This window comes from Lipotes vexillifer, unplaced genomic scaffold (genome assembly GCF_000442215.2).
Source record: "Lipotes vexillifer unplaced genomic scaffold, Lipotes_vexillifer_v1.1 scaffold831, whole genome shotgun sequence".
NCBI classification, from domain to species: Eukaryota; Metazoa; Chordata; class Mammalia; order Artiodactyla; family Lipotidae; genus Lipotes; species Lipotes vexillifer.
This window is the reverse complement of record NW_006791661.1, coordinates 1,345,261-1,367,703: the sequence shown is the minus strand read 5'-3', so window position 1 is coordinate 1,367,703 and position 22,443 is coordinate 1,345,261. Positions and strand designations below refer to the sequence as shown.

Sequence of the window (22,443 nt, the reverse complement as noted above, 5' to 3'; positions counted from 1 at the left end):
GAACTAGCAGTGTATTCAGCACACACTTCCTCAATATATAACTCTTGAAGTGAACTGAACTGAACTAATTGAAGTGCAGGAAGGTAACATGTGTGAGTGCCTTTGTGTGTTAAGACAGGGCAAGGCACTTCACATGTTTGCATAGAATGCATCAGATCGTTCAGTCTTTGCAGTAACTCTGACATAGCAATGCTTGATATTTTTTCTAGAATTCAAGAAAATAGAGCATGATTCAATGAATATTAATAACTTGACCAAGGTCACACGGTCACATAGTTTTATGGAGTGGAACCAAGTATTGCTATCCAAAACCTGATTCCTGTCCTGTCTCAGTACACAACCCTCCAGGATACCACTGCAGGCATCTAGGGGTGTTTTCCGACTGTTGTGATTATCTCTGTGTTTGGATGTGTCAAAAAAAAACCCTCACATGGGTTATTAGCTCAGTGGCCCTTATAAAATGTACACAAGGAGGTTATTTTTTAAATTTGTTGTCATGCACTATTTTTAGAATCTCTCATTACCTGAGGGCTCTACCCAATTAGGTATGTCTTCCTTGAATGCAGTTAATTGAAGTGCTTATAGGTAACCAAATGGTGACTTAAATATCACTTGGAAAGATCAGTGTTAATGTGAGGTGATGTTATGATACTATTTTGAAGAGGAGAAAGGATAAACATTATCTACACTGTAAATCATTTATTATTTCAAGATTAGTGTCCTGGTTGTAAGATTTTACATTATGCAAAAAAGTCTTTAAAATGGCCTCTCAAAACATTCTGGAGATAGATAGTGGTGATGGTTACACAACATGTGTGAATGTACTTAATGCCAATGAACTATAAACATAAAGTGGTAAATGTTATGCTATGTATATTTCACCGCAATGCAAAAAATTGGCCTCTCATCCAGCCTTTTTCTTTGGTCAGAGAACTGTATATATTCGTTTCTGCTATAATGGTGCTTCCCATTTTTGATTTCTTACTGGCATTCACAACTTCCAACTGGATGCATGTAAATGAATGCCAGGCTTATAAACCAAACAAAAGCTAGAAGATACCATTTATTGGAGATGTACCAATGGGCTACTAATGTGGGGTTCAAAGACAATGGGAATAACAGTTCCCTAGCAGACTTGTTAAAAACACAGGTATCCTGGACCTCCCCGAGAGATTCTGCCTGGCATCTCTGATGGAACTCAGAGGTCTGTTTTTTTGTTTGTTTGTTTTCTGTTTTTGCGGTACGCAGGCCTCTCACCACTGCGGCCCCTCCCGTCGCGGAGCACAGGCTCCGGACGCGCAGGCTCAGCGGCCATGGCTCATGGGCCCAGCCGCTCCGCGGCATTTGGGTTCCTCCCGGACCGGGGCACGAACCCGTGTCCCCTGCATCGGCAGGCGGATTCCCAACCACTGTGCCATCAGGGAAGCCCCAGAGGTCTGTTTTTTAAATGGCCTCCCCAGAGGACTCTATGGCTGATCCTAGAACCGCACTTTAAAACCACAGCTCCTGGGTCGTCGAACTACAATACCAGAGAGCCAGACCTCTACAGAAGCCATCTCCTGTGTGAGGCAGGGCAGCAGTGGTCAAGCATATGAGGTTTGGAGAACAACAGAGTCAAGTTCAAATCCCTGCTCCACTGCTTACTAGCTGTATGACTGCAGCTAAATTATGAAACCTCTGTAAGTGCCAGTTCCTTGCCTCCAAATGGGAATAGAAGAGTACATTCTGATATGGTTATAGAAACAATTAAATAAATCCAAGTGTATCGCCTGACAGTTACTTGCCCAATACAAGGTAGTTTTGAGTATTATCTTATTTCATAAATTCTAAAATGAGCACATTTTTACATTTAAGTATCTATGGGGTCTTACAAGTGTGGTAAGTTGTGTAAAAACTTCGATTAAAACTTTTTATTAAGTGCAAGAAAGCACTGTTATCAACGCATATTAGAGATTAGAAGAAAAATAGATGTGTATTATTACTACTATGTTCAATAACGCTTTGGTTGCTGAGTATGAGAAGTTGCTGCAGGTCCTGAGTGACGAAACAGTTTTCAGTGGACGAACAGCACTGACAATCCCTAAAAAAGAGACCATTCATACAACTGACAAAGAATGATTTAAAAAGAAAACTACTCTACATAAGATTGTATTTAAGTTGTGGAAGAGAAAGGATATGTGTAGAAGAGACAGCCCTATTTATGAAGAATCGGTGGTCAAGTTGTTGGTTAAAAATGTATCATAAAAGAAACAGAATTATCACAAAGCAATGATTACATCAGATTTTATGCTGTTAATAAATACTTTTGAATGCATGAATGAGAGAATAGAAGTGAGAGAGAAAAAAGAACACAGCTGACTTTCCCACCTTCAGAGATTGAAATCTTGAGTGCACTAAATCTTGGTTCTTGGGGACACTAACCTGCAAATGTGAAATTCATCAATGCATATCATCTGAAAGGAGATTTATATGTACTGTGCATAGCTCGATTCTCACTATGGTACAAAGACTCATTAGTCTGTATTTCTCCCTCTAATCTCTTTATTGAGCTCTAGTTTAATATCTCCAAGGTTTTGTGAAACAGTGACACTCACCTCTCCTGTGTTGCCTCGTTGTGTCTATCATACTAGATTTTGCTGCTTATCAGGGCTCCAACCACAGGCTTATACTTATTGCCTCTCTTCCTCATTCACAGTCATCCAGCGTGTTGTCATGTTTTGTAAGATTTTTCTTCGGAATTTATTTTTCTTTCCCTACCTCCTTTCCATAAAACTTTGCTTATTAAAGGCCTTTCATATGCCAGGAATTCTATACAAGCAAGATAAACTAAAATCTCTAACTTCATTTATCATATTGTCTAACAGGAGAGACAGTTATCTAAGAAAAGAATTCAACTAAAAATTTTGGAGTGTTACAGTAAATATGTGTGCAGGTCACCTTAAGAGCACAGAAGATGGGAACAACTGACTCCCCAATAATCAATAATAATGTTTTATAATTAATTTGTAATTATGTAATAATTTTATTGATATTTAGTTATTTGAATATTAATTTACATTACTAATAATATTGTTGTTTGGACCAGGCAAAATGGCCCTAAGAGCCATTTATCTTAGCTATTTTACAGATGAACAAATGGAGAAAGAGGGTAGGTGACTTGCACAGCATAGCATAGCTAATAGGTTACAGAGATCTTAGCACATGGCTCAGCTGGGGGATTGGAGAACTATGCTGAAGGAGGTACTCTTTGCTCTGTGTCTTGAACAATATTTAACCCTGCATTTCATGGCGATAGGGACTAGGTGCTTAAGACAAAATAAGATGTGGATAATCTGAAGATTTGGAAGAATGATTTTATAAAAGGTGAATTACGAGAATATAATTAATGAATGAAATAGAAGGCCCAGAAAATATCTGAGTTGGAAATAGAAGCACAGAAAGTATCAAAGAAGGCCCACAAGGGAGACACAATCTGAAGGTTTCAAGAAGTGCCAAGAAAACCAGTGTGGCTGGAGAAGAGTGGGCGAGGTGGGAAGGAGAAAGAGGTGAGGTCAAAGGTGTCAATCAGTTGACTTGGGGGACTTGTAGACCTTGTAATGCTTTGAGCTTTTCCCTCTTTCTGATATGGGACATCAGCGAAAAAAAATTTTTTTTAACATCTTTATTGGAGTATCATTGCTTTACAGTGGTGTGTTAGTTTCTGCTGTATAACAGAGTGAATCAGCTACACATGTACATGTATCCCCATGTCCCCTCCCTCTTGCGTCTCCCTCCCACCCTCCCTATCCCACACCTCTAGGACATCACAAAGCACCGAGTTGATCTCCCTGTGCTATGCGGATGCTTCCCACTAGCTGTCTATTTTACATTTGGTAGAATTTATAAGTCCAATGAAGAATTTTGATCAGAGTTGTGGCAAGATATGATTATAGGAAGGCAAAGAGAGGAGCAGAGAGATAGTTGGGAAGTTATTAAGACAGTCCACAGAAGGGGGGATGGTGGCTTTGTCAGGGGAGCAGCGGTGTAGGTAAATCAAATTCTGAATATATTTTGAAGAATCAGGGGAATTTGCTGGTGGGTTGGATGTTGGGTGTGGAAGAATATGAGATGTCAATGAGGACTCCAGAGTTTCTGGTCTGAACAACTGTAAGAATGGTGTCCTCTTACCTGAGATGGAGAAGAATTCAGGAGGCGGTTATTTGACATGATGTCAATTTTGGAAATATAACTGTGGTGCCAATGTGGTGGATGCCTTGGGAGGGATCATAAGTTAAGGCAAAGATATCGGTTTGGAATCTCAGTCATGTGTAAAATGGTGATGATATTCTAACAGGGACCACGGCAATAGAAGAATGGGAGGAAGAGGCTTGGTTGAAGACACTGCTGAAGTGGTTTTGCGAATGGGTTGTATGTAGTAGAAGGAGAAGGATCTAAAATGGGAAACTTCAGGGCTTCCCTGGTGGCGCAGTGGTTGAGAGTCCGCCTGCCGATGCAGGGGACGCGGGTTCGTGCCCCGGTCTGGGAGGATCCCACGTGCCGTGAGCCATGGCCGTGAGCCATGGCTGCTGAGCCTGCGCGTCCGGAGTCTGTGCTCCGCAACGGGAGAGGCCACAGCAGTGAGAGGACCGCATTCAGCAAAAAAATAAATAAAATAAAATAAAATAAAATGGGAAACTTCAGGGTGATGACCACTAGGGCCACTTCTCAGGCCTAGCTCTGGGAGGCCTATATCTTTCCAGTTGTGCAAATACCAAGAACGTAGAGCCTTTCCTGTTTGAAACCACTTATATTCACCCTCGTTCATATCCTTCATATCAAGACTGGCTTCAGAATGGGACAGTCTTTCCAGCTCTTCTCACTTCCCTGTCATTTCAGAAAATGAATAAGCCAGGCTTTCAGATTAAGATGTTCAATATTTTGATTCATGTGGAAAATTCCAAATTACGCCTGAGCATTTGCAGTAACTGTTTTGTTTGTATTTTTCCAGGTTGATTGACATATAACATATTTGCTATACTACAAAATGATCACTGCAATAAGTTTTGTTAACATTCATTACCTCACATAGTTAGAAGTTCTTTTGTGATAAGAGCTATTCAGATTTACCATCTTAACATCTTCAAATACACAATGCATTATTGTTAAGTACAGTCACCTTGCTGTACATTACATCCCCAGAACATATTAATCTTACAGCTGGACGTTTGTACTTTTTGACCACCTTCACCCATTTCTCCCATCCTCCATCTTCCTTCTCCGGCAACCACCAATCTGTTCTCTCTTTCTATGAGTTCCACTTCTGTTTGATTCCACATGTAAGTGAGATCATGCAGTATTTGTCTTTCTGTGCTTGACTTACTGCACTTAGCATGTGCCCTCAGGGTCTATCCATGTTGTGGCAAATAGCAGGATTTCCTTCTTTATCATGACTGAATAATATTCCATTGTGCATGTATGTGTATATATATATGCATGTATATATACACACACATGCATATATGTGTGTGTATATATATATATATATATATATATATATGACACATCTTCTTTATCAGTTCATCTGCTGATGGAGACTTAGGTTGTTTCTATGTCTTGGCTATTGTAAATAATGCTGCATAGGGGTGCAGATATTCTTACAAGAGAGTGATTTTGTTTCTCTGCATATATACTCAGGAGTAGGATTGCTGGATCATATGATAGTTCCATTTTTAATCTTTTGAAGACCTGCTATACTGTTTTCCATAGTGGTTGCACCATTTTACATTCCCATCAACAGTGCAAAAGTATTTCCTTTTCTCCACATCCTTGCCAACACTTGTTATGTGTTGTCTTTTTGATGATGGCCATTCTGACAGGTGTGAGGTGGTATCTCATTGTGGTTTTGATTTGTGTTTTTCTAATGATTAGTGATGTTGAGAATCTTTTCATGCATCTATATGTATTCTTTGGAAAACATCTATTCAAATCCTCTGCCCATTTAATTGGGTTGTTTGAATTTTGATGTTTAGTTGCATGAATTCTTTGCACATTATAGATATTATTCCTTTATCAGATAAATGTTCTGCAAATATTTTCTCAGTTCTATAGGCTGCCTTTTCATTTTTTGATGGTTTTCTTTGCTATGCAGGAGCTTTTAGTTTGAGGTAGTCCCACTTGTTTAATTTTGCTTTTGTTGCCTTTGCCTTTGGTGACAGATATAAAGCAGTCATTGCTAAGACCAGTGTCAAGGTGCTTAACGCCTACGTATTCTTCTAGGAGTTTTATGGTTCAGGTCTTATGTCGAAGTCTTTAACTCAATTTGAGTGTCTATGTATGATGTTATACAGTGGTCCACTTTCATTCTTTTGCATGTGGCAGTCCAGTTTTTCCAAAACCATTTACTGAAGAGACTGTCCTTTCTCCATTGTACTTTCTTCACTCCTTTGTCATAAATTAAGTTTCCATATATGTGTGGATTTATTTCTGGGCTCTCAACTCTATTCCATTGATCTCTCTGTTTTTCTGCCAATACCATGCTGTTTTTATTACTATACTTTGTAACATAGCTTGAAATCAAGAAACGTGATACCACCAGCTTTGTTCTTCTTTCTTAAGATTGCTTTGGCTCTTCAGGTTCTTTTGTGGGACTAAATAAATTTTAGGGTTGTTTGTTTATTTCTGTGAAAAATGCCATTGGAATTTTGATAAGGATTGCACTGAATCTGTAGATCACTTTGAACATTTTAACATTATTAGTTCTTCCAGTCCATGAGCATGTAATATCTTTCCATTTATTTGTGTCCAAAAGTTTACAAAGCTAATTTAGTCTCCTTGTCTTCCATCCCAGCTCCCCAATTATCACACTTGTTTTCCCCAAACGCTTTTTGCATTTTGCTATTCCATTCCTCAGAAAAGTTGAGTGGTTCCAAACTCTCCCCAAGATGACAAGCACCTTAACTTTCATCAAAGACCTTATATTTGGACCTAACTCCAACTCTCAACTTTATTATTTAATGTTCTCCAAAAAGAATTGCCTAGTTCACTGGGGACCCACCATTTCTCCACACTACTGCCCAGTGCCATTCTCTGCCCATTGTCCCTGCCTGCCCCGAATTTCAATTTCCAGATCAATCTTCCTAAAAATCAACTCCAATCAAGCCATTTTCCTACTCGGAAGCACATTTTTACACTCTATTGCCTAGTGATATAATTACAGACTCTTCCCTTGGCAGCACTATCCTGCTAGCTCAGTAGTTCTGACTCATTTTTCTCATACACATAGTTCACAGAACAATGCACTCCCATCAGTAATATATCACATTGCCTACAATGGTCTTCAAGGAACAGAGCAGATACACTTAGGGGCACAGAGCAAATTCTCCTAGTAGCATAATTGTAATATGTATGTAACCAGTGCCTCTAGAGTATTACTGTGCGCCAGTCACTTTGTGAGCGCTTTAAAGAGTATTTCATTGAATCCACTTAACAGTCCTGTGATATAGACACTGTTATTGTTTCATTTTACAGATGAAGAAACTGACATACAGAAAATGTAAGCAATTTTCACAAGGTCACATGGTTAATAAATGTTTAGCACTAATACCTGATATGGCTGAAGCTTGGTTTCTTTAATAGTAACAAACAGTAATAATAATGATAATAATAATACCTACTTCACTTCTCGGTCTGCAGCCTATGCTCTTAATTCCTCTGGCATACCTCCTCTCTCCTTGGATTTCTGCCACCCACCCATACCAACACTGGAAGATGAGAAATATTGAGCTAAGTAATTTTCATCAAATTTCAAAAAATTTCCCTTTCTATTTTGAAGGTGGCCTGAATCAACCAAGCCTCCAATGGCTGTTACTTCTCTGATCTCCTGGATCACTTTTCTAAGATTCCACTCATGCTTTACTTATTCTATACTACCTTTGTTATCATCCAACTGTGAGATATAAATCACATCTCTCCAACGAGACTGAAAACTTTCCACAACCAAACTCATAATAGACACCGTAAATTTTGATTTCCCAATTTGTTAATGGTTCCTCTATCGAAGTTCAAAATGACTTCTATCTTCTCTCTCTTCTTTGCCTAATCCATATCCACATACAATTCACTTCTAAGTTTTGGTTCTTCATGCATCCCTGATACCACTCTTAATCTCTTGTACCTTTTCTATCTAAAGGGTGGGAGCCCATGCATTAACAAGGCCAGCGTAAACAAGCAATGTGTTGATGGTTATTATGTTGCTTCATAATTCTCATTACTTTTTACCCAACTATCATAAAAATCTTGTATCTGGTTACCCAGATTTGAGTCTTTGACCCCTGGTATTCTCCTAAATTCTACTGCCAGTTTAATCTAAGGAAGAGCATCTGTCCTGCTCCCATACATCGCTCTTCCCTCCCTACCACTGTCTGCTGAAATAAGAACACACTCTTCAATCGGTTTCAGAATGTCTACTCCTCACACCCTCACTTTTCCTTCCAACCTCATCTCTTATTACTGCACTGTACGTTATACCTTCTAAGCAAACCAGACCAAAAGCTACTCCCATAGATGTTCTATTTTTCTACCTCCATACTCTTGCTTGTGCTATTTATTTCACACAAAAATGCGAATGACATAAGTCAGAGGCTAGGATGAGTTAAGAAAAAATCTCCTAAGTTTTAGGCCACAGGAAGGACATATTGAGATGGATTAAGTAGCCCTCAGTGTCATCTTTAGAAATCCCCACATCTTGACTCAATATTTATCTGGATTTCCTCTACATCTCCTGATTCTTCAGCACTTTCCGTCATTGTTCAGCACCTAATATCATTGAAGCTTGGTTTCTTTAATCATAACAAATAGTAATAATAATAATAATAATAATAATATCTACTTCACAAGATGGCCATGTGGGTTAAAAAACATAAATTTGATATTATATTACCTCTAAAAATTTAAGTATTGTACATAGCAGGTACTGAAAACTTGTTTCTTCCTCCTGTCATGGGTGAATATTATTGGCCACTTAATTGAAGGGACCTGAGATCCACAACTGAATTTGGCTGCCAGAGTAAGCAGAGCACAAGAGCAGAGACCCCATAGAATAGTCTGCTCAGGAGGGCAGAGACACATAAGCCACTGACCTTAGGGAGGCTCTGAGGCTGACTGTCCCTCAGCCTTCTATAAAAGATAAGATGGTAAGTGTTAGCAGAATAAAACCCTTCTAATGCCCTAGACTTCTGCCTGAGGCAGTCAAAAGGACTAAAATCACATTCAGAAGGAATGGTGTTCAGAAGGAATGGTTTCCCTTGATTTTGCCATGTCTCTATGAGCTGCCTGAAGTCATCCTCCTGACTAGCCTCCCACCACACCCTCACGCTCTTTGAGACCATGACCCTAGAAAAACTGTGCCTGAGGTGGCACATGAAATGGCCCTAGCGGGTGGGAGGGGAAGACTGCAGAGCCTGGGAAGCAGGCAAGGTCTGAAGCCAACATCTCTGCCATTTTTATTCACCTACACAGTCTCTAAAGCAGTCTTTGTTCTAGGAGAAGTGGGGAAAAAAGATAAGTGGTGAGAAAACATTGAACTGACAGGGGCACAACAATTAAAACACTATCTGTTTTCTCGGAGTGCTCTAGCATTAAATTTGCTTGAATCCAGTTTTTTCCCTCCTCATTTCTTATTACTTTCTGAATTTTCTTTCTCCAGTATCTCTCTTTACCTTCTCCTAGCTCAGTAGCCTCCTTTGAGCACTGTTACTGACATTAGGCTTTTAAATATATGCTCTTAAACATTTCTTAACTCGATGTAATTAAACAAAGGAGGGAAGTCAGTCTGAATCAATGACAAGCTGGAGAAATAAGCAATTTTTAAGGAAATGAAGTTTTATTACTCTTAGGGATATACTGAAGCTATTGATAACAGTTCACTTAGGACATGAATGGCTGCCTTAACTCCTACATAAGCACATATTACAAACACTGTTTGTAATAAAATATGTATGTGTTTTTCTTTGCTTTTTTGCTAAAGACCTTTACTCTTTAGGCTAACATTATTTCTCTACAAATTGCTTAGCAAACTATATTTTATTTGAACATTGCAGATATTGAGATATAAATGCAAATCTCACTTGTTTAAAACTTGGTGCTGATGAGGTCAAAACCACACAGTAAATCTCTGTATCTGCCAGTTATCTCTATTGTGTGGCGACAAGTGTGTGAGCAACCAGCTCTGGTCATAAGAAACATTGGGGGAGAGAATGCTGGTGAATTCGTCCAATATGCCTCCACAAAATTGGAAAATGACTCTGTTTTGGCAGGCATGTACCCGTAGTCAGTAGCTTCATCTTTCTTTGTGAGCATCAGTTATCTTGAATTTAAAGATAATTTTAGTACCTTCATTGTTACTTTAATACTTTATTTGATATTTCAGCTTTCTGCTATGTGGTAGTGTTATTTAAAATTTCCTCTTTTCAGTGACATTTCTTGCATGTGTATTTATATCCTACTTGTTAAGGCTAGTAATACTATGTGAGCTTATAGAATTGCATCTGAATGCTGAAGGAAAAATAATGATCCATTTCATGAGATGAGTGATTTTTACAAACTCTCATTTCAACTCAAAGAGTGCTTTTTTTCCCTTGATTAAAATGTATTTCTCGATTAAATTAAAATGCAAATATAGACAGTCTGTGTTTATGGTTTTAATAGAATTATTTAAAGAAGGTTCTAAATCAACCTGCTGCTAATATTTCATGCAAGAAATGTGGGTTTTATTGTTGGGCCAGTACTGCCGTGTTCCATTTTCAAGATTACTTAAAGTGCTGTGAAAACTTAATCACACTGCCCAGGTTTTATCAGTTTTTGCCCAGTCTTCTCTAGGATGTTAAAAGGGACTGCTTTCCTATATACTTCTTAAGTTATGTTAGTGATATTGGAGAAATATCAAGTACTAAAACTTTAGAACCCCTTGAAATTGAGTTATGAACAATTTACTATTTGTTTTAAAAAATATATTTTATTACACAGAAGTGAATCAACTCTTAAATTTAAGAGAACCGTATTTAATAATTTATTATGAAATTAAAGATCTGAAAAATTACTTCAAGAAACCATTTAGTCCAACTTTTTAATTTATATTAGATATGTAAAATATTTGTATTAGAAATTGCATCTAATGCTATGGATTTAATTATGATCCTTTAGTATTTTTTTAGCTTTCTTTTTTGTTCTTGGAAGTGTCCTATCACTTTTCAAACACATTGATTAAAATAATTCTTAAATAACATTTATAACTTGATCTTTTTTCTTTTTTCGTTATTTTTAGTGACCTCAGTGAAAACCAAATTCAGGCAGTTCCAAGGAAAGCTTTCCGTGGGGCAGTTGATATTAAAAATCTGTAAGTATTTTTCCTAATTGATACTGTTTTTTTTAAATTACCCATTTTCCAAGTTTAATTTATATTAAATAAAGTGTCAGGAAAAAAATGGTGAAAGCCTATATACATCTTTATGCTTCCTTAGGAGAGCTTGTAACAATAAGTTTTAAATTGTTTTCACAAGCTATCTGAAGAGATTCTCGTTTAGAAGATGTCTTGAAACTGAAGCTGTTATCAAATTCATTCTTCAAACCTTGTGATTAATCTTGTGAAATCTAAAGAAATTATTTGATTTTAAGGTATTTACAATGTATTTTCTTCCCCTTACTGTGAGCTAATTTCAATAGCTCCTTTTTCACTTGTTATCGGTGTTTATTGGAAATGCAGAATATTTTTTTTCTGGAAAGAGTAGATAATATTTTCTTGTTAGAGATACCTGTGGCCTAGAGCTACAGCTTTTTAAAATAGCTTTTAGATCACCATTTTCATTAAATGCCAACAGTGTGAGAATGAGAAAATTGTCTTTCCCTTTGTGTGAATACTTTTCTTGCATCTTTTCCTTCTTATATCTTTATGAAATAATATATGTATAGCCTTCTTTAAAAAGCAAAAAAAAAAAAAAGAAAAGAAAAAGAAAACTATGTTTCTGTATTATCCCTTGCTAAATCTTTAATCTAGTGTCTTGTGTAGATGTGTTTTTTGTAAGTGTGGATAGCTCTTTACATACCAGATTTAAGATCACAGTGGCAATCCTAATATCATTGATATATATCTTAATAACTTTAAAAATACCTTGTTAGCCTTTTAAAATGATGGTTTTTGACTCACCGTGAATCTAAAACGTAAAACATTTTCTGTAGCGTTTCCATTAGTTTGGAATGTGGGGGGAAAAGGCCCCTGTGTGCTGAGATTAACTATCAGGAATTCAGTATTTCTTGGCTAGTAATAAACAGGGCAGGCACTTTAAGAATTAACTTATATTCCGAATTCTCCATGGTGGGATCCAACAATATTTCTCCAGTAGCGAAAGTGAGACAGACGTTTTCCTTCGTCAAAGAGGACTGTTTATAAAGCTACAAGTTATGGCCTCTACATCCTCTCTTCAATGTAAATTTTTTTTTTAATTTGTACTTTTTTTAAATTTGTACTTTAATTTGTACTTTTTTTTAATTTGTACTTTTTTTTAGTGTATAGGTAAAGACAGAAAAATATAGACTTCTAGGTATAAACGTGTAGAGCCGTCAAAATCCTGGCCCTAGCTTTTTATGAGTGTTTACATGTTAAAGAGATGTTATTTGCTTTGTTTTTAATCTCTAATGAAGACTTAGGGAAGCCTTCAGATAGATTCAGAGATGTAGGGAGTTCAGAACTGCCTCTGTATATTATGTCTGATCAACATAAAGATCCCTATGTAGCACCTACCCGAGTTGCCTATATGTCTCTGTAAAAGGACAGCAATGGCCAAAGTTGACCACCCTTTGAGAATGCCACTTGCAATCTTACAGTAGTATTTTCTCTAAAGCCTTAAAACAGGTGGCTTTTAATCTTAGCAAAGATATTTAGGGAATCCAAGTCTATTAAGTAATCCTTCTCCCATATTTAAGGATGCATTTGGGAGTGAGATACCGGTCATGGTGGGATTCTTCCTTAATTCCTCTTCATTTATTCCTTAAAAATGTGATTTTAAAAGTTTAGAGATAAAAAGAAAAGTAAAATGCTAGCCCTTGTACTTTGAAGAAAGCAATATTGATTTAGCAGAATTTTTGAAATATTTCTCCCCACGGCATCATCCCCCCTCTCTACCATTTTAAAGGCAGTTATTATGTATACTGTGAGATGAGTTTAGGACTGTCTCAGAATCTCTTGCCATTTTTTTGTTTTGTAAACGTGACAAATCAGTAAACTTCACTGAGCCTTAATTCTTACTTTTACGAAATCAGTATAATAATTTCTTACATTTGCTGTGGTTATTAGAGAAAAACCATATGTGAAAAACCTTAAAACAGTAATATGCTATAAAATATAGTACAGTATTCATTCAGCAAGTATTCACTAATCAACTGCTAGAAGTTAGCACTGAAAAATTTATACTAAGGAGAGAGGTAAGGAGAGCATAAACGAATTTGCAATATTAGTAATCAATCAGATAGACCCATGTCTATCATGGGTCAATTAGACATGGAGCTGCTATAATGGGGAAAAAAATCTATCAGAAAGTACTAAATGAATATACACAAGACCCTGATTTATAAACAAATTAAATGCAACAGGTACTGAGGAAAGAAAGAGATAAAAGTATTGAGATTGCTTGAAGTTATCAGGGAATACTTTAGAAAAGAGTTACTGAAAGAAAATATAAAGGAATCTTCAAGGAGGTTGGCTCATACTGTATACTGGTGAGTAGTGGCTGGTAAAAGCAGACTGAGAAAGTAAGAATTTATTAAGACCTATGCAAGGACTGATTTCTGGGTTTTGATTGGTTTGGAGGATTAAAATTAAAGTGCAGTGGTATGTGTGTGTGTGTAGTGTGTGTGTGTGTGTGTGTGTGTGTGTGTGTGTGTGTATGATGTAAGGAATATTACCTTTTTTTCAAGGTGAACCAATACTAATTCGGAATAGCAACAGTGGTAAGAAGCATAGCAATCTGCATATGGAGGAAGCCAAGTAGAGTGGCATCCAAATGATTTTAACTTTGGAGGTTTCTGTTCTTATGGAGGAAAGGGGGCTTAAGAAACTATGTGAGTGCTAAATGATGATGTGATGATCAAAAGAACAATTTATTCCTGTTACTCTCAATGCCTTCCACGTAACAGTGTGAAAGACCGTGAGAACATTGAGACACCACAATGCATTTACAGGTTTATTTAATTAAATAAGATCATAGTTACAATTTTCTAAAATTTCACATTTAAAAAGCATTTTGCTATAATTAAAAAATAGTTCAAACTACATTATTCAAAAAAATTTTCAATTTCATGGGACTTTGTGTGAAGTTTAGTTTTATCAGTAAAAATTAAGAAGGATATTTGGTAAACTATGTTAGAACTGAGAGTAAATTTTAATTTATATTATTGTTAAAATGGTAACTGTATGTCATCAAGTAATGACTCAATAAATGTCCATAAATATTGACATTATTAATATTATTAACATTCAGTGTGGGAAGGAGAGGCATAGTGCTTTGTCTTATTTATTATTCCAGTGTGTACGTTTACAGTTTGGACAACCCTGCATGGTGCCATAATGGCTAGTGTTTCGAGTCATTCAGGGAGTAAAAGAGAAGTAAGGCTGCACAGAAGGAATACATGCTTTAGTTGCATCAAGCCGATATTTTGTATAGCGCTGTCTAAAAGACTAGTCTAATGCACTGTACCGAGTTTATTGGATTTATCACATATTCAGGCCTTATTCAGAACAAATTCCAGTTATCAGAAGATTTTCACTGGAAGCACTTGCTTTAATCTTGTGGATTGGCTAAATATGCTCAAGGCAGTATCCTGACAATATGAAATTGATGCTGTGGAAATTTTGCAAATTAGCAGATTTTATTCCTCTTCCTCCAGGCAAGCCACAGTAAAACTATTCTAGACAGCTGGACATTTATCTTGCTGTTAAACATCTCCAGGGAGAACTTCCCATAACTTTTTTGCTTACCTCTATTAATTTCCAAACTGGATTAAAACCCTTTATATTTTATTTTGTTACCCAATTTTCTCCACCTGCTACTTAAACCAGTTTCTTTTTTTCTGTCATTTTAGACAGTGAGATCTGAGAATAACAAGAATGTATTAAAATATCAACTAAATAATAGTGTTTATAAAAGTCACTGGCAGCACATAGGATTTACATCTGTGTGTTTGAACTCTCCAAGTATGAATTCAAGTACTGATACCATATCATTACCAAATGATGCCTCACCAAAATGATAATCAATGTTTATATGATTTTCCTTGATAAACTTTGTATATATATTTAATATATTTAACACTGACTAATAAAGCCTTGGCTGCCTCCTGATCAATTTCTGAACAAAGACATGTTACATTGTGCCAGTTTTGTTTACAAGTATGTATGAGGCATTTCTATTTAATTGAATAATTTAAAAGAATATTCAAATTATAATAAATCTTGCCTTATTGCTGAGACTTGCAAGATTATTCTCTAGGTATTTTATGAATATAAAAATTTTCCAAGAGTCTCTTGTTTTTATGAGAAATCATTTCTAGTCATTTTATCTTAGGATTTAAGCAAAGAAGTGCAAATATATGAACTTAAAAATCAAATGGATTGCCAATAGTTACTCACACTGCAAAAGCAACTCTAACATACCTTACATTAGTTTCTTTAATGAGTTGAACCTGAATACTTAAAATAACTAAATTCCAACAAGCATTATTTTAGGTAGACTTTTTAAAGTACATCATACCTGGTTTTTATTCTTCTTTCATGTTGCAGTATATCCTCAAAATGTACTCTGTGTTCCAAACTTTACTATTTACTGTTCATTAATAAATACATTCCTTTTCTATTTGCTTGCATTATACCAATTCCATTAAATTTTCATCTGTTATGAATCTTACCCTCCTTTTCCAATAAAACTACCTGTTGTTAAAAAATAGGTTAAGGAAAATATTTATATTCATTCTTTTATAACATACATTAGTTTACAGACAAGGGTTATAAGATGATTTAAGTTATAAGATGATTTAGCTTGGTTCTCTTTGAGTAAGTCATGGTATCATTTGGGAAACAAGAATGTGTGGCCATGACTTTTTAGGAAGCAGATAACCCAATTTGGGATGCACTGATTCTTGGTGATAAGATTTGGCAAGTAGGAAAGAGAATGTTAATCTGTATGTTGCTACACAGCTATTTATGTTATTTAGAAATTTAATTTTTTTCTGGAACTTTGTCATCTTCAATTTATTTTATTAATGGATCAATTAAAACCCATAGGAGGAAAATTCACAGTTCTATACTAGGTACACAGAAAGACATATATTTTGCTATTTTTTCACACTTCTCTATTTTAAAATATCAATCTACTGGTTTCTTTTCCTCTATCATCTGCATTCTTCATGATGATAAGGGAACAAGGTTGCTCATGTAATACAGAATAAATATGTAACAATCAGAAGAGTGTATTATATATTTAACCATTCAAATGCAAGACTTACTTTAGCTTTGTCCTATTAATTAAGTCATATTTTCAGAATGTCTAACCGTAATCAGCTACTTTTCATGTTTAGTTTACTACATTTCTTGTCATACTTAATTACATACTTTTTACATAATTATCATAAAAATAAAATCCATGTATATCAAATTAAAGTTGTAACTTTTAGTGCCCCTAGCTCCTCCCAAAAGTGTTTTCAGTAAGCCTGAGGCTGAAGAGACTTTGAAGGGGAGGTTGATTTCTCACTCAAGGGGCTTGCTATCTTTAGCGTTAGATTAAATACCGCATACAGGTCTTCAGTGGGAGGTAGAACCTTCTGAACAAACCTGTAACAATGGCTCTTCATTTAGATAAATAGCAAATAAAGTTGAGTTTTATGATATAAGGACCAGGGCCTCTCTTAACATCCAGAATGCTGCCTGTGGACATAGGGGACAACCAGCAACCAGCAGTTGTTTGGGTTCTTAGATGTAAAATGTATTAGGAACTCAGCAGTTGCCACAGTCAGTACCATGGGAACTGTCCATGGTCCTAGAATTTGCCTGGTTTAAACTCAGTCTAAAAAACCACGCTGAATTGTGATAATCCGCAACAACTATGGTCAAGTTTGCTACCAATAACCTCTCCAACATCGCATTTTTCCGTTTCTCCTGGGTGCCTTAGCACTCTTTATTACTGATAGCTTTCTGTCATGTAAAAATGAGTCTAAATAACGTATCTTCATCAACATTTTCCAAAACAAAAAAACTAAAAAGAAAAAAAAAAAACACAAGACATTTTGATTGAATAGTTGGGAATCTAATTCACATATGTATCAGTATAAAATAGTAATTGTCATGGTCTTTCTGTGGCTGCGTGTTGTCCTTGAGACAGAACAGATCCTTAGGTTTCTTACTTCCCCAACCCTGGAGAGCCACTCTTTTCTACCTCTGAGCAATTACAATAACCTGCTAATTGAGTTTTGATCTCCAGTTTATATTCTCATTAGATAGTTGCAACACTGCAGCCAGATTTGTTTTCATAAAGCATTGTTTTTCATCTCATCACTACCTGGTTCAAAATCATGCAGCTTATTAAAAACAAAAACAAAAACATTTTGCTATAGGCATTATGGCAAAGCCTTGGGGATTTAGCAGAGTATTGTCAACACTAGTTCTGCAAGGTCTGTAGGAATATAGGCTCTTCCCTGAGAGAGCAGCGACTTTTATCAAATGGCATGCCATCTAGTCTCTTTAGATATTCTGACTAGTCCCAACGTTCTGACACCCATGCAGGCTCCCAGCCCCCTCTCCCCCCCGAATCTGCACACAAGTTCTTCGCTCACATCAGAATGGCCCCTCTCTTGCAGACATCTACTGTGAACATTGTAGAACCTCTGCCCACAAGTGTTCTTTGAACCAGTCTCCTCCATAGGGAATGCCCACTTTTATTTCTGTCTTACTGGATTCTATCCATCTTTTAGGGATCGGGGGATTTTTTTTCTCTTCCTCACACGATTATTTTCGCCTAGGGTAATCTCTTCCTTTTCTGAAATTCTGTAGCATTCTTGTCCACTGGCTTCTTCCTTGAAACTTGGCCATTAGAAATTCAGCTGAAACCTCCATTCGCAGAATGAATAGCTCCTGAATCTCTTTTCCTAGCCACCTGTGTATCTAGTGAGGGCTTCAGCAATACATAGATTTAAATTTGAATCAAGGTTTCACTAAATATTTACTACCTATTTTGCATAATTTATTGAACTTCTGTGAGCCTCATTTTCTTATCTATAAAATCAGAATAATGATAATACCAACCTTTTCAAGTAATTGTGAGAAATAATGAGACGGGTATATCTACAGACCCTGCCATTTGCTGTGCATTCAATAAATGCTAGCAATTATCATTGTCAGTTTCAATTTCTACCTCCCTTGATTAGTCTACTTAGACTTACCAGAACATGAAGGTCAACTTAGTTGTCTTTCCTCCAGTGTCTATTACCATCTCTGTTAGAACTACCTTTAGCTTCCTTCTAATAAATTATCAAATGGATATAATATTATACCGCAGCTTATTCCAATAAAAACTGAGATTCTTTATTCCTATGAGAAAAACAAAATGTTACTTGAAACATTGTAAAAGGGTTAAATTCTCAAGTAACATAAATTATTTTGGGTTCCTAAGAAGAGTTCTTTCCTTGGTTATTTTCTTCATTAATGTCCAGGCTAACACAGATGGACTTTTATGCCGAGGTAAATAATGTTTGCTGATACTTCTCTCTAGGATGTTCATTTATATGGATTAATTTAAAATTTTTTATTCCCTCTATGTATTATAATTTAAATCTTGAACTGCTTCTTAAACAATCATTATTAGCATAAGATTTGTATATTTAGGCACTCATATTCACCTGAATTTTATACAAACAGGGAAGAAATAGAGCAGATCCTGCCCATATCCTTACCAGCATTTTTTTTTCTTTTTCTCCCATTATATTTATGTTTTATCAGGTTGCTTTTAAAACAGTGAAATGTTGTTTCTCCCTCATACTGACTGTAGTCACTTTAATGTGTTTTAAGTCAACTAGATTCTTGGAGTTTGTCATCTTACAGTGGTGAGATAAACATGAACGAAACTTCTATTTCTCATACCTAAAAAACCCTGGGAAAGTGGAGCATAGTGATAATAATTTTGTTGAGTCATTGAGAAACTCTGCCTGGCTTAGAAATTATTAAAGAATTTTTATGTTCACTATTGTTTCAGAGTTAAGTATATTTTATGGTGTTCTAATTTTTACAAAAAAGAAAATTAGTAATAAGATTTTATTACTTGGACACTGCACTGAAATATGAATTTTCTATGAACAAGGACAAAACCAACTAAAGTTAATGCAGGAAGGTATATTTTGCATGTAATTCAAACAGTATGGTATCTAGATTTTTTTAAATGACAGCAGGAAATCCTGAAAAAGACTTACTTAAAAGTAACAGAATGTGGAGTGGATATGGGGATATATGTATACAGATAGCTGATTCACTTTGTTATGCAGCAGAAACTAACACAACATTGCAAAGCAATTATACTCCAATAAAGATGTTAGGGGCTTCCCTGGTGGCGCAATGGTTGAGAGTCCGCCTGCCGATGTAGGGGACACAGGTTCGTGCCCTGGTCCGGGAAGATCCCACATGCCGCGGAGCGGCTGGGCCCGTGAGCCATGGCCGCTGAGCCTGTGCATCCGGAGCCTATGCTCCGCAACGGGAGAGGCCACTACAGTGAGAGGCCTGCATACCGCAAAAAAAAAAGATGTTAAAAAGAAAAGTAACAGAGTGCAGTGTCTCTAGCTATATTTCAGGATGCCAAGTAAGCAAATGTCCAACTGTTTTTGTCATTTAATATATCTCTTTTGTAAAATTTATACTTAGCAACATTATATATTGTCTCTCATCCTGAGAGTTAATCAAAATCTGAAGCTAGGCTAAATTATTTTTAGTCTTAAGGACAATCAGATCAGCTTTAGAAATTTTATGTGAGTGAGGCACAGAGTGACCTCTCTTAATAAAAACATACTGCATTCTCTAAGACTAAATTTACCAGTGCTAGGAAAAAATAAAATAGGCAGTCTAGAGTTATTCTGGAGCATCAGAAGAGGAGCACCTACCACTGAAAAGAGAATCATAGGATGTTAATGCTGAGAGAAATCTTAAAGAGAATATACTTTTTAACAACATTATTTTCATGAAGTTAAAGATAAAGCAGTTGCTTCAAGTCACACTCTTACAAACTAGGACAGTGGAGGATCAGAGAGGATGGGTCAGAATTTGAACAGAAACAAGAGAAGAGAGCTGGGGGTAGGAAATGAGGAGAAGACACAGCAGTCTGGGCAAGAACATGTAGGCTAAAAGTCTGAAAGAAACCACCAGTGGTACTATCCATACCGTTCTTTCTCCTGGGAAAATAAGAAGAGCACTAGCTCGCTTCCCCCTGGAAAGTAGCTCCTGTGTCAGGAAAGGATCCTCAAGCCGTCTCTGATGCACCTAGTGCTCTTATCATCTAAAGATCAACACATTTACCTTATGTCTGGGTAAATAGCTGTAACATTACTTTTAGGAGAAGTGAAAAAATTTTCCTCTTACTAATTCCTTAATTCGGAACAATTTTACGGCACAATTTATAATCACATCTAAACATGTCACTAAACTCTTGGCTGAACAGATCCTTTCCTGTTTACAGAAAGCAGGAGTGCCCAGGGTTTGAGAGGTGGTAGAGAAGGAAGTGAGTAGCATGAGAGGAAACAAGGTGAAGAAAATTAGTCCAGAAACTCTGAAATAAATTACACTTTTGTATAGTTGTGACACTGTTTATCTTGAACCATATGCAAACAAATAGAGGTTTGTGCAGAGAGATTTTCTCATGAGCAGTCATGCGGGTACAACACTTTCCATAAACATACCTTTGAATACTACAAAATTTACCCACTGATGAAAACATTATTTACTTTGATTTTCATTGTCCTTTGAAATGAGTAATGTTTTCACAAAATACCTTCCTTCTCAGAAGATATTTGAACTGAGATATGATGGCATTCAGGAAACTTTTAGGGACGACTTTGGTCCTATGAGAGCTGAATATTCTTAATGGTTTAGTGCCAATAAGGGCGTAGATTTCTGTTAAGAATCAGAAGAAGCATATAACCATGAGCAACGTTAAAGAGGGGTAAAATTAGAAATGTTTCCAGCAGCGTCTCAACTTCTAGTGGTCTACAGAAAGTAATCTGTCTTTCAGTACTTGTAGGACAAGATTTGCTTGAGTGCTTTCTGGCAAACTAGGGCTTCCCCTTTGTGTATAGTATGCATGATTTAAAAGAAGCTGTGTCAGCACTGATTTATACATTGACAGCTAAGGATAATAAGATATGGGCAAACATACAGCTCACCCTTTTACAGATTAACCTGGAAACTGCATTAGGCAAATTTGATAGCATTAAAAGATTTTGCCAATTTGTCTGGAAACAATTTCTCTTTTGTAGTGTGTCACGGGTAACACTTCATGCCATTGTGCTAATTTAAATGGCTTTGATAAATTGTTCAAGAGGTTAGAGAATAGTAGTGTAGATATATATTTAGCACTTTAAAAATAAAAAACGGCTATTAACTTAATTGTTAAATGAATTTAATCTGTAAAAATCAAAAGTGCTCAAGAATGTTAAGTGTTTTCTTGGAACTGCTGCAACCATATTACATCATGAGTCTTTAAAAAAGTCTTCTTAGAAAATAAAATTATACCTCTGCATACTTCCTAATAAGCAGAAATGCTTTCAGCTGTTACAGTAGCATGAGCGGTAGCTGTTGTTTGGGAAAAGCCTTAGTTTATACAAGCAATAAAACTGTATCTTCTCGAGGGCTCACGTTTTTTATATTGCACATCTTAGATCGCACCATTTGCACGGCATCAAGGTAGCCTCCTATATGATTATGTCCCCCAGAGACCTTCTTAAAAATGAGATGTGTATTTCATGAGACATTCTCTATGTAAATAATTTCTAAAGTAAGGACTTTGAAAAGGCCCCTCTGAAAGTCACTGGTTTAAATCACTGCACCTTTATTCAGTCGTCTTGTGAGAGAAACAGCTATTGCAACATTTCCCTTAAAAACCGACCTCGGACTTGAATTAGCCCTTTTGGTGAATTATGCACTGGAAACAAGGACAAGATTCGTTTGTATTAGGATCACAGTCTTACCCTGTACGTGTACCTCCCTTCCCAATGCATGCAGAGCTGACAACTCATCTGACTATTTGATTAAACATTTTGTTTCTATCTCAAGTGAAGCATTAAAACACTTTTTCTTTACAGGAATAATAATATCGCTAAGCATCAAGCTACTAGATTTAAATAAAAACTGCTTATTTGTTAAACAAAAAGGAGAGTTCTGTGGGATTTAGT

The 22,443-nt window shown here is 36.3% G+C and overlaps 1 protein-coding gene across 1 annotated transcript in view; it reads left to right on the top strand.

Annotated features, from left to right (window-relative positions):
• Positions 1 to 22,443, top strand: part of SLIT2 (slit guidance ligand 2) — a 378,741-nt gene that overhangs the window by 221,679 nt on the left and 134,619 nt on the right. Inside the window, 1 exon segment of the mRNA XM_007464483.1 lies at positions 11,300 to 11,371. Coding sequence (XP_007464545.1) covers positions 11,300 to 11,371 — 72 coding nt within the window.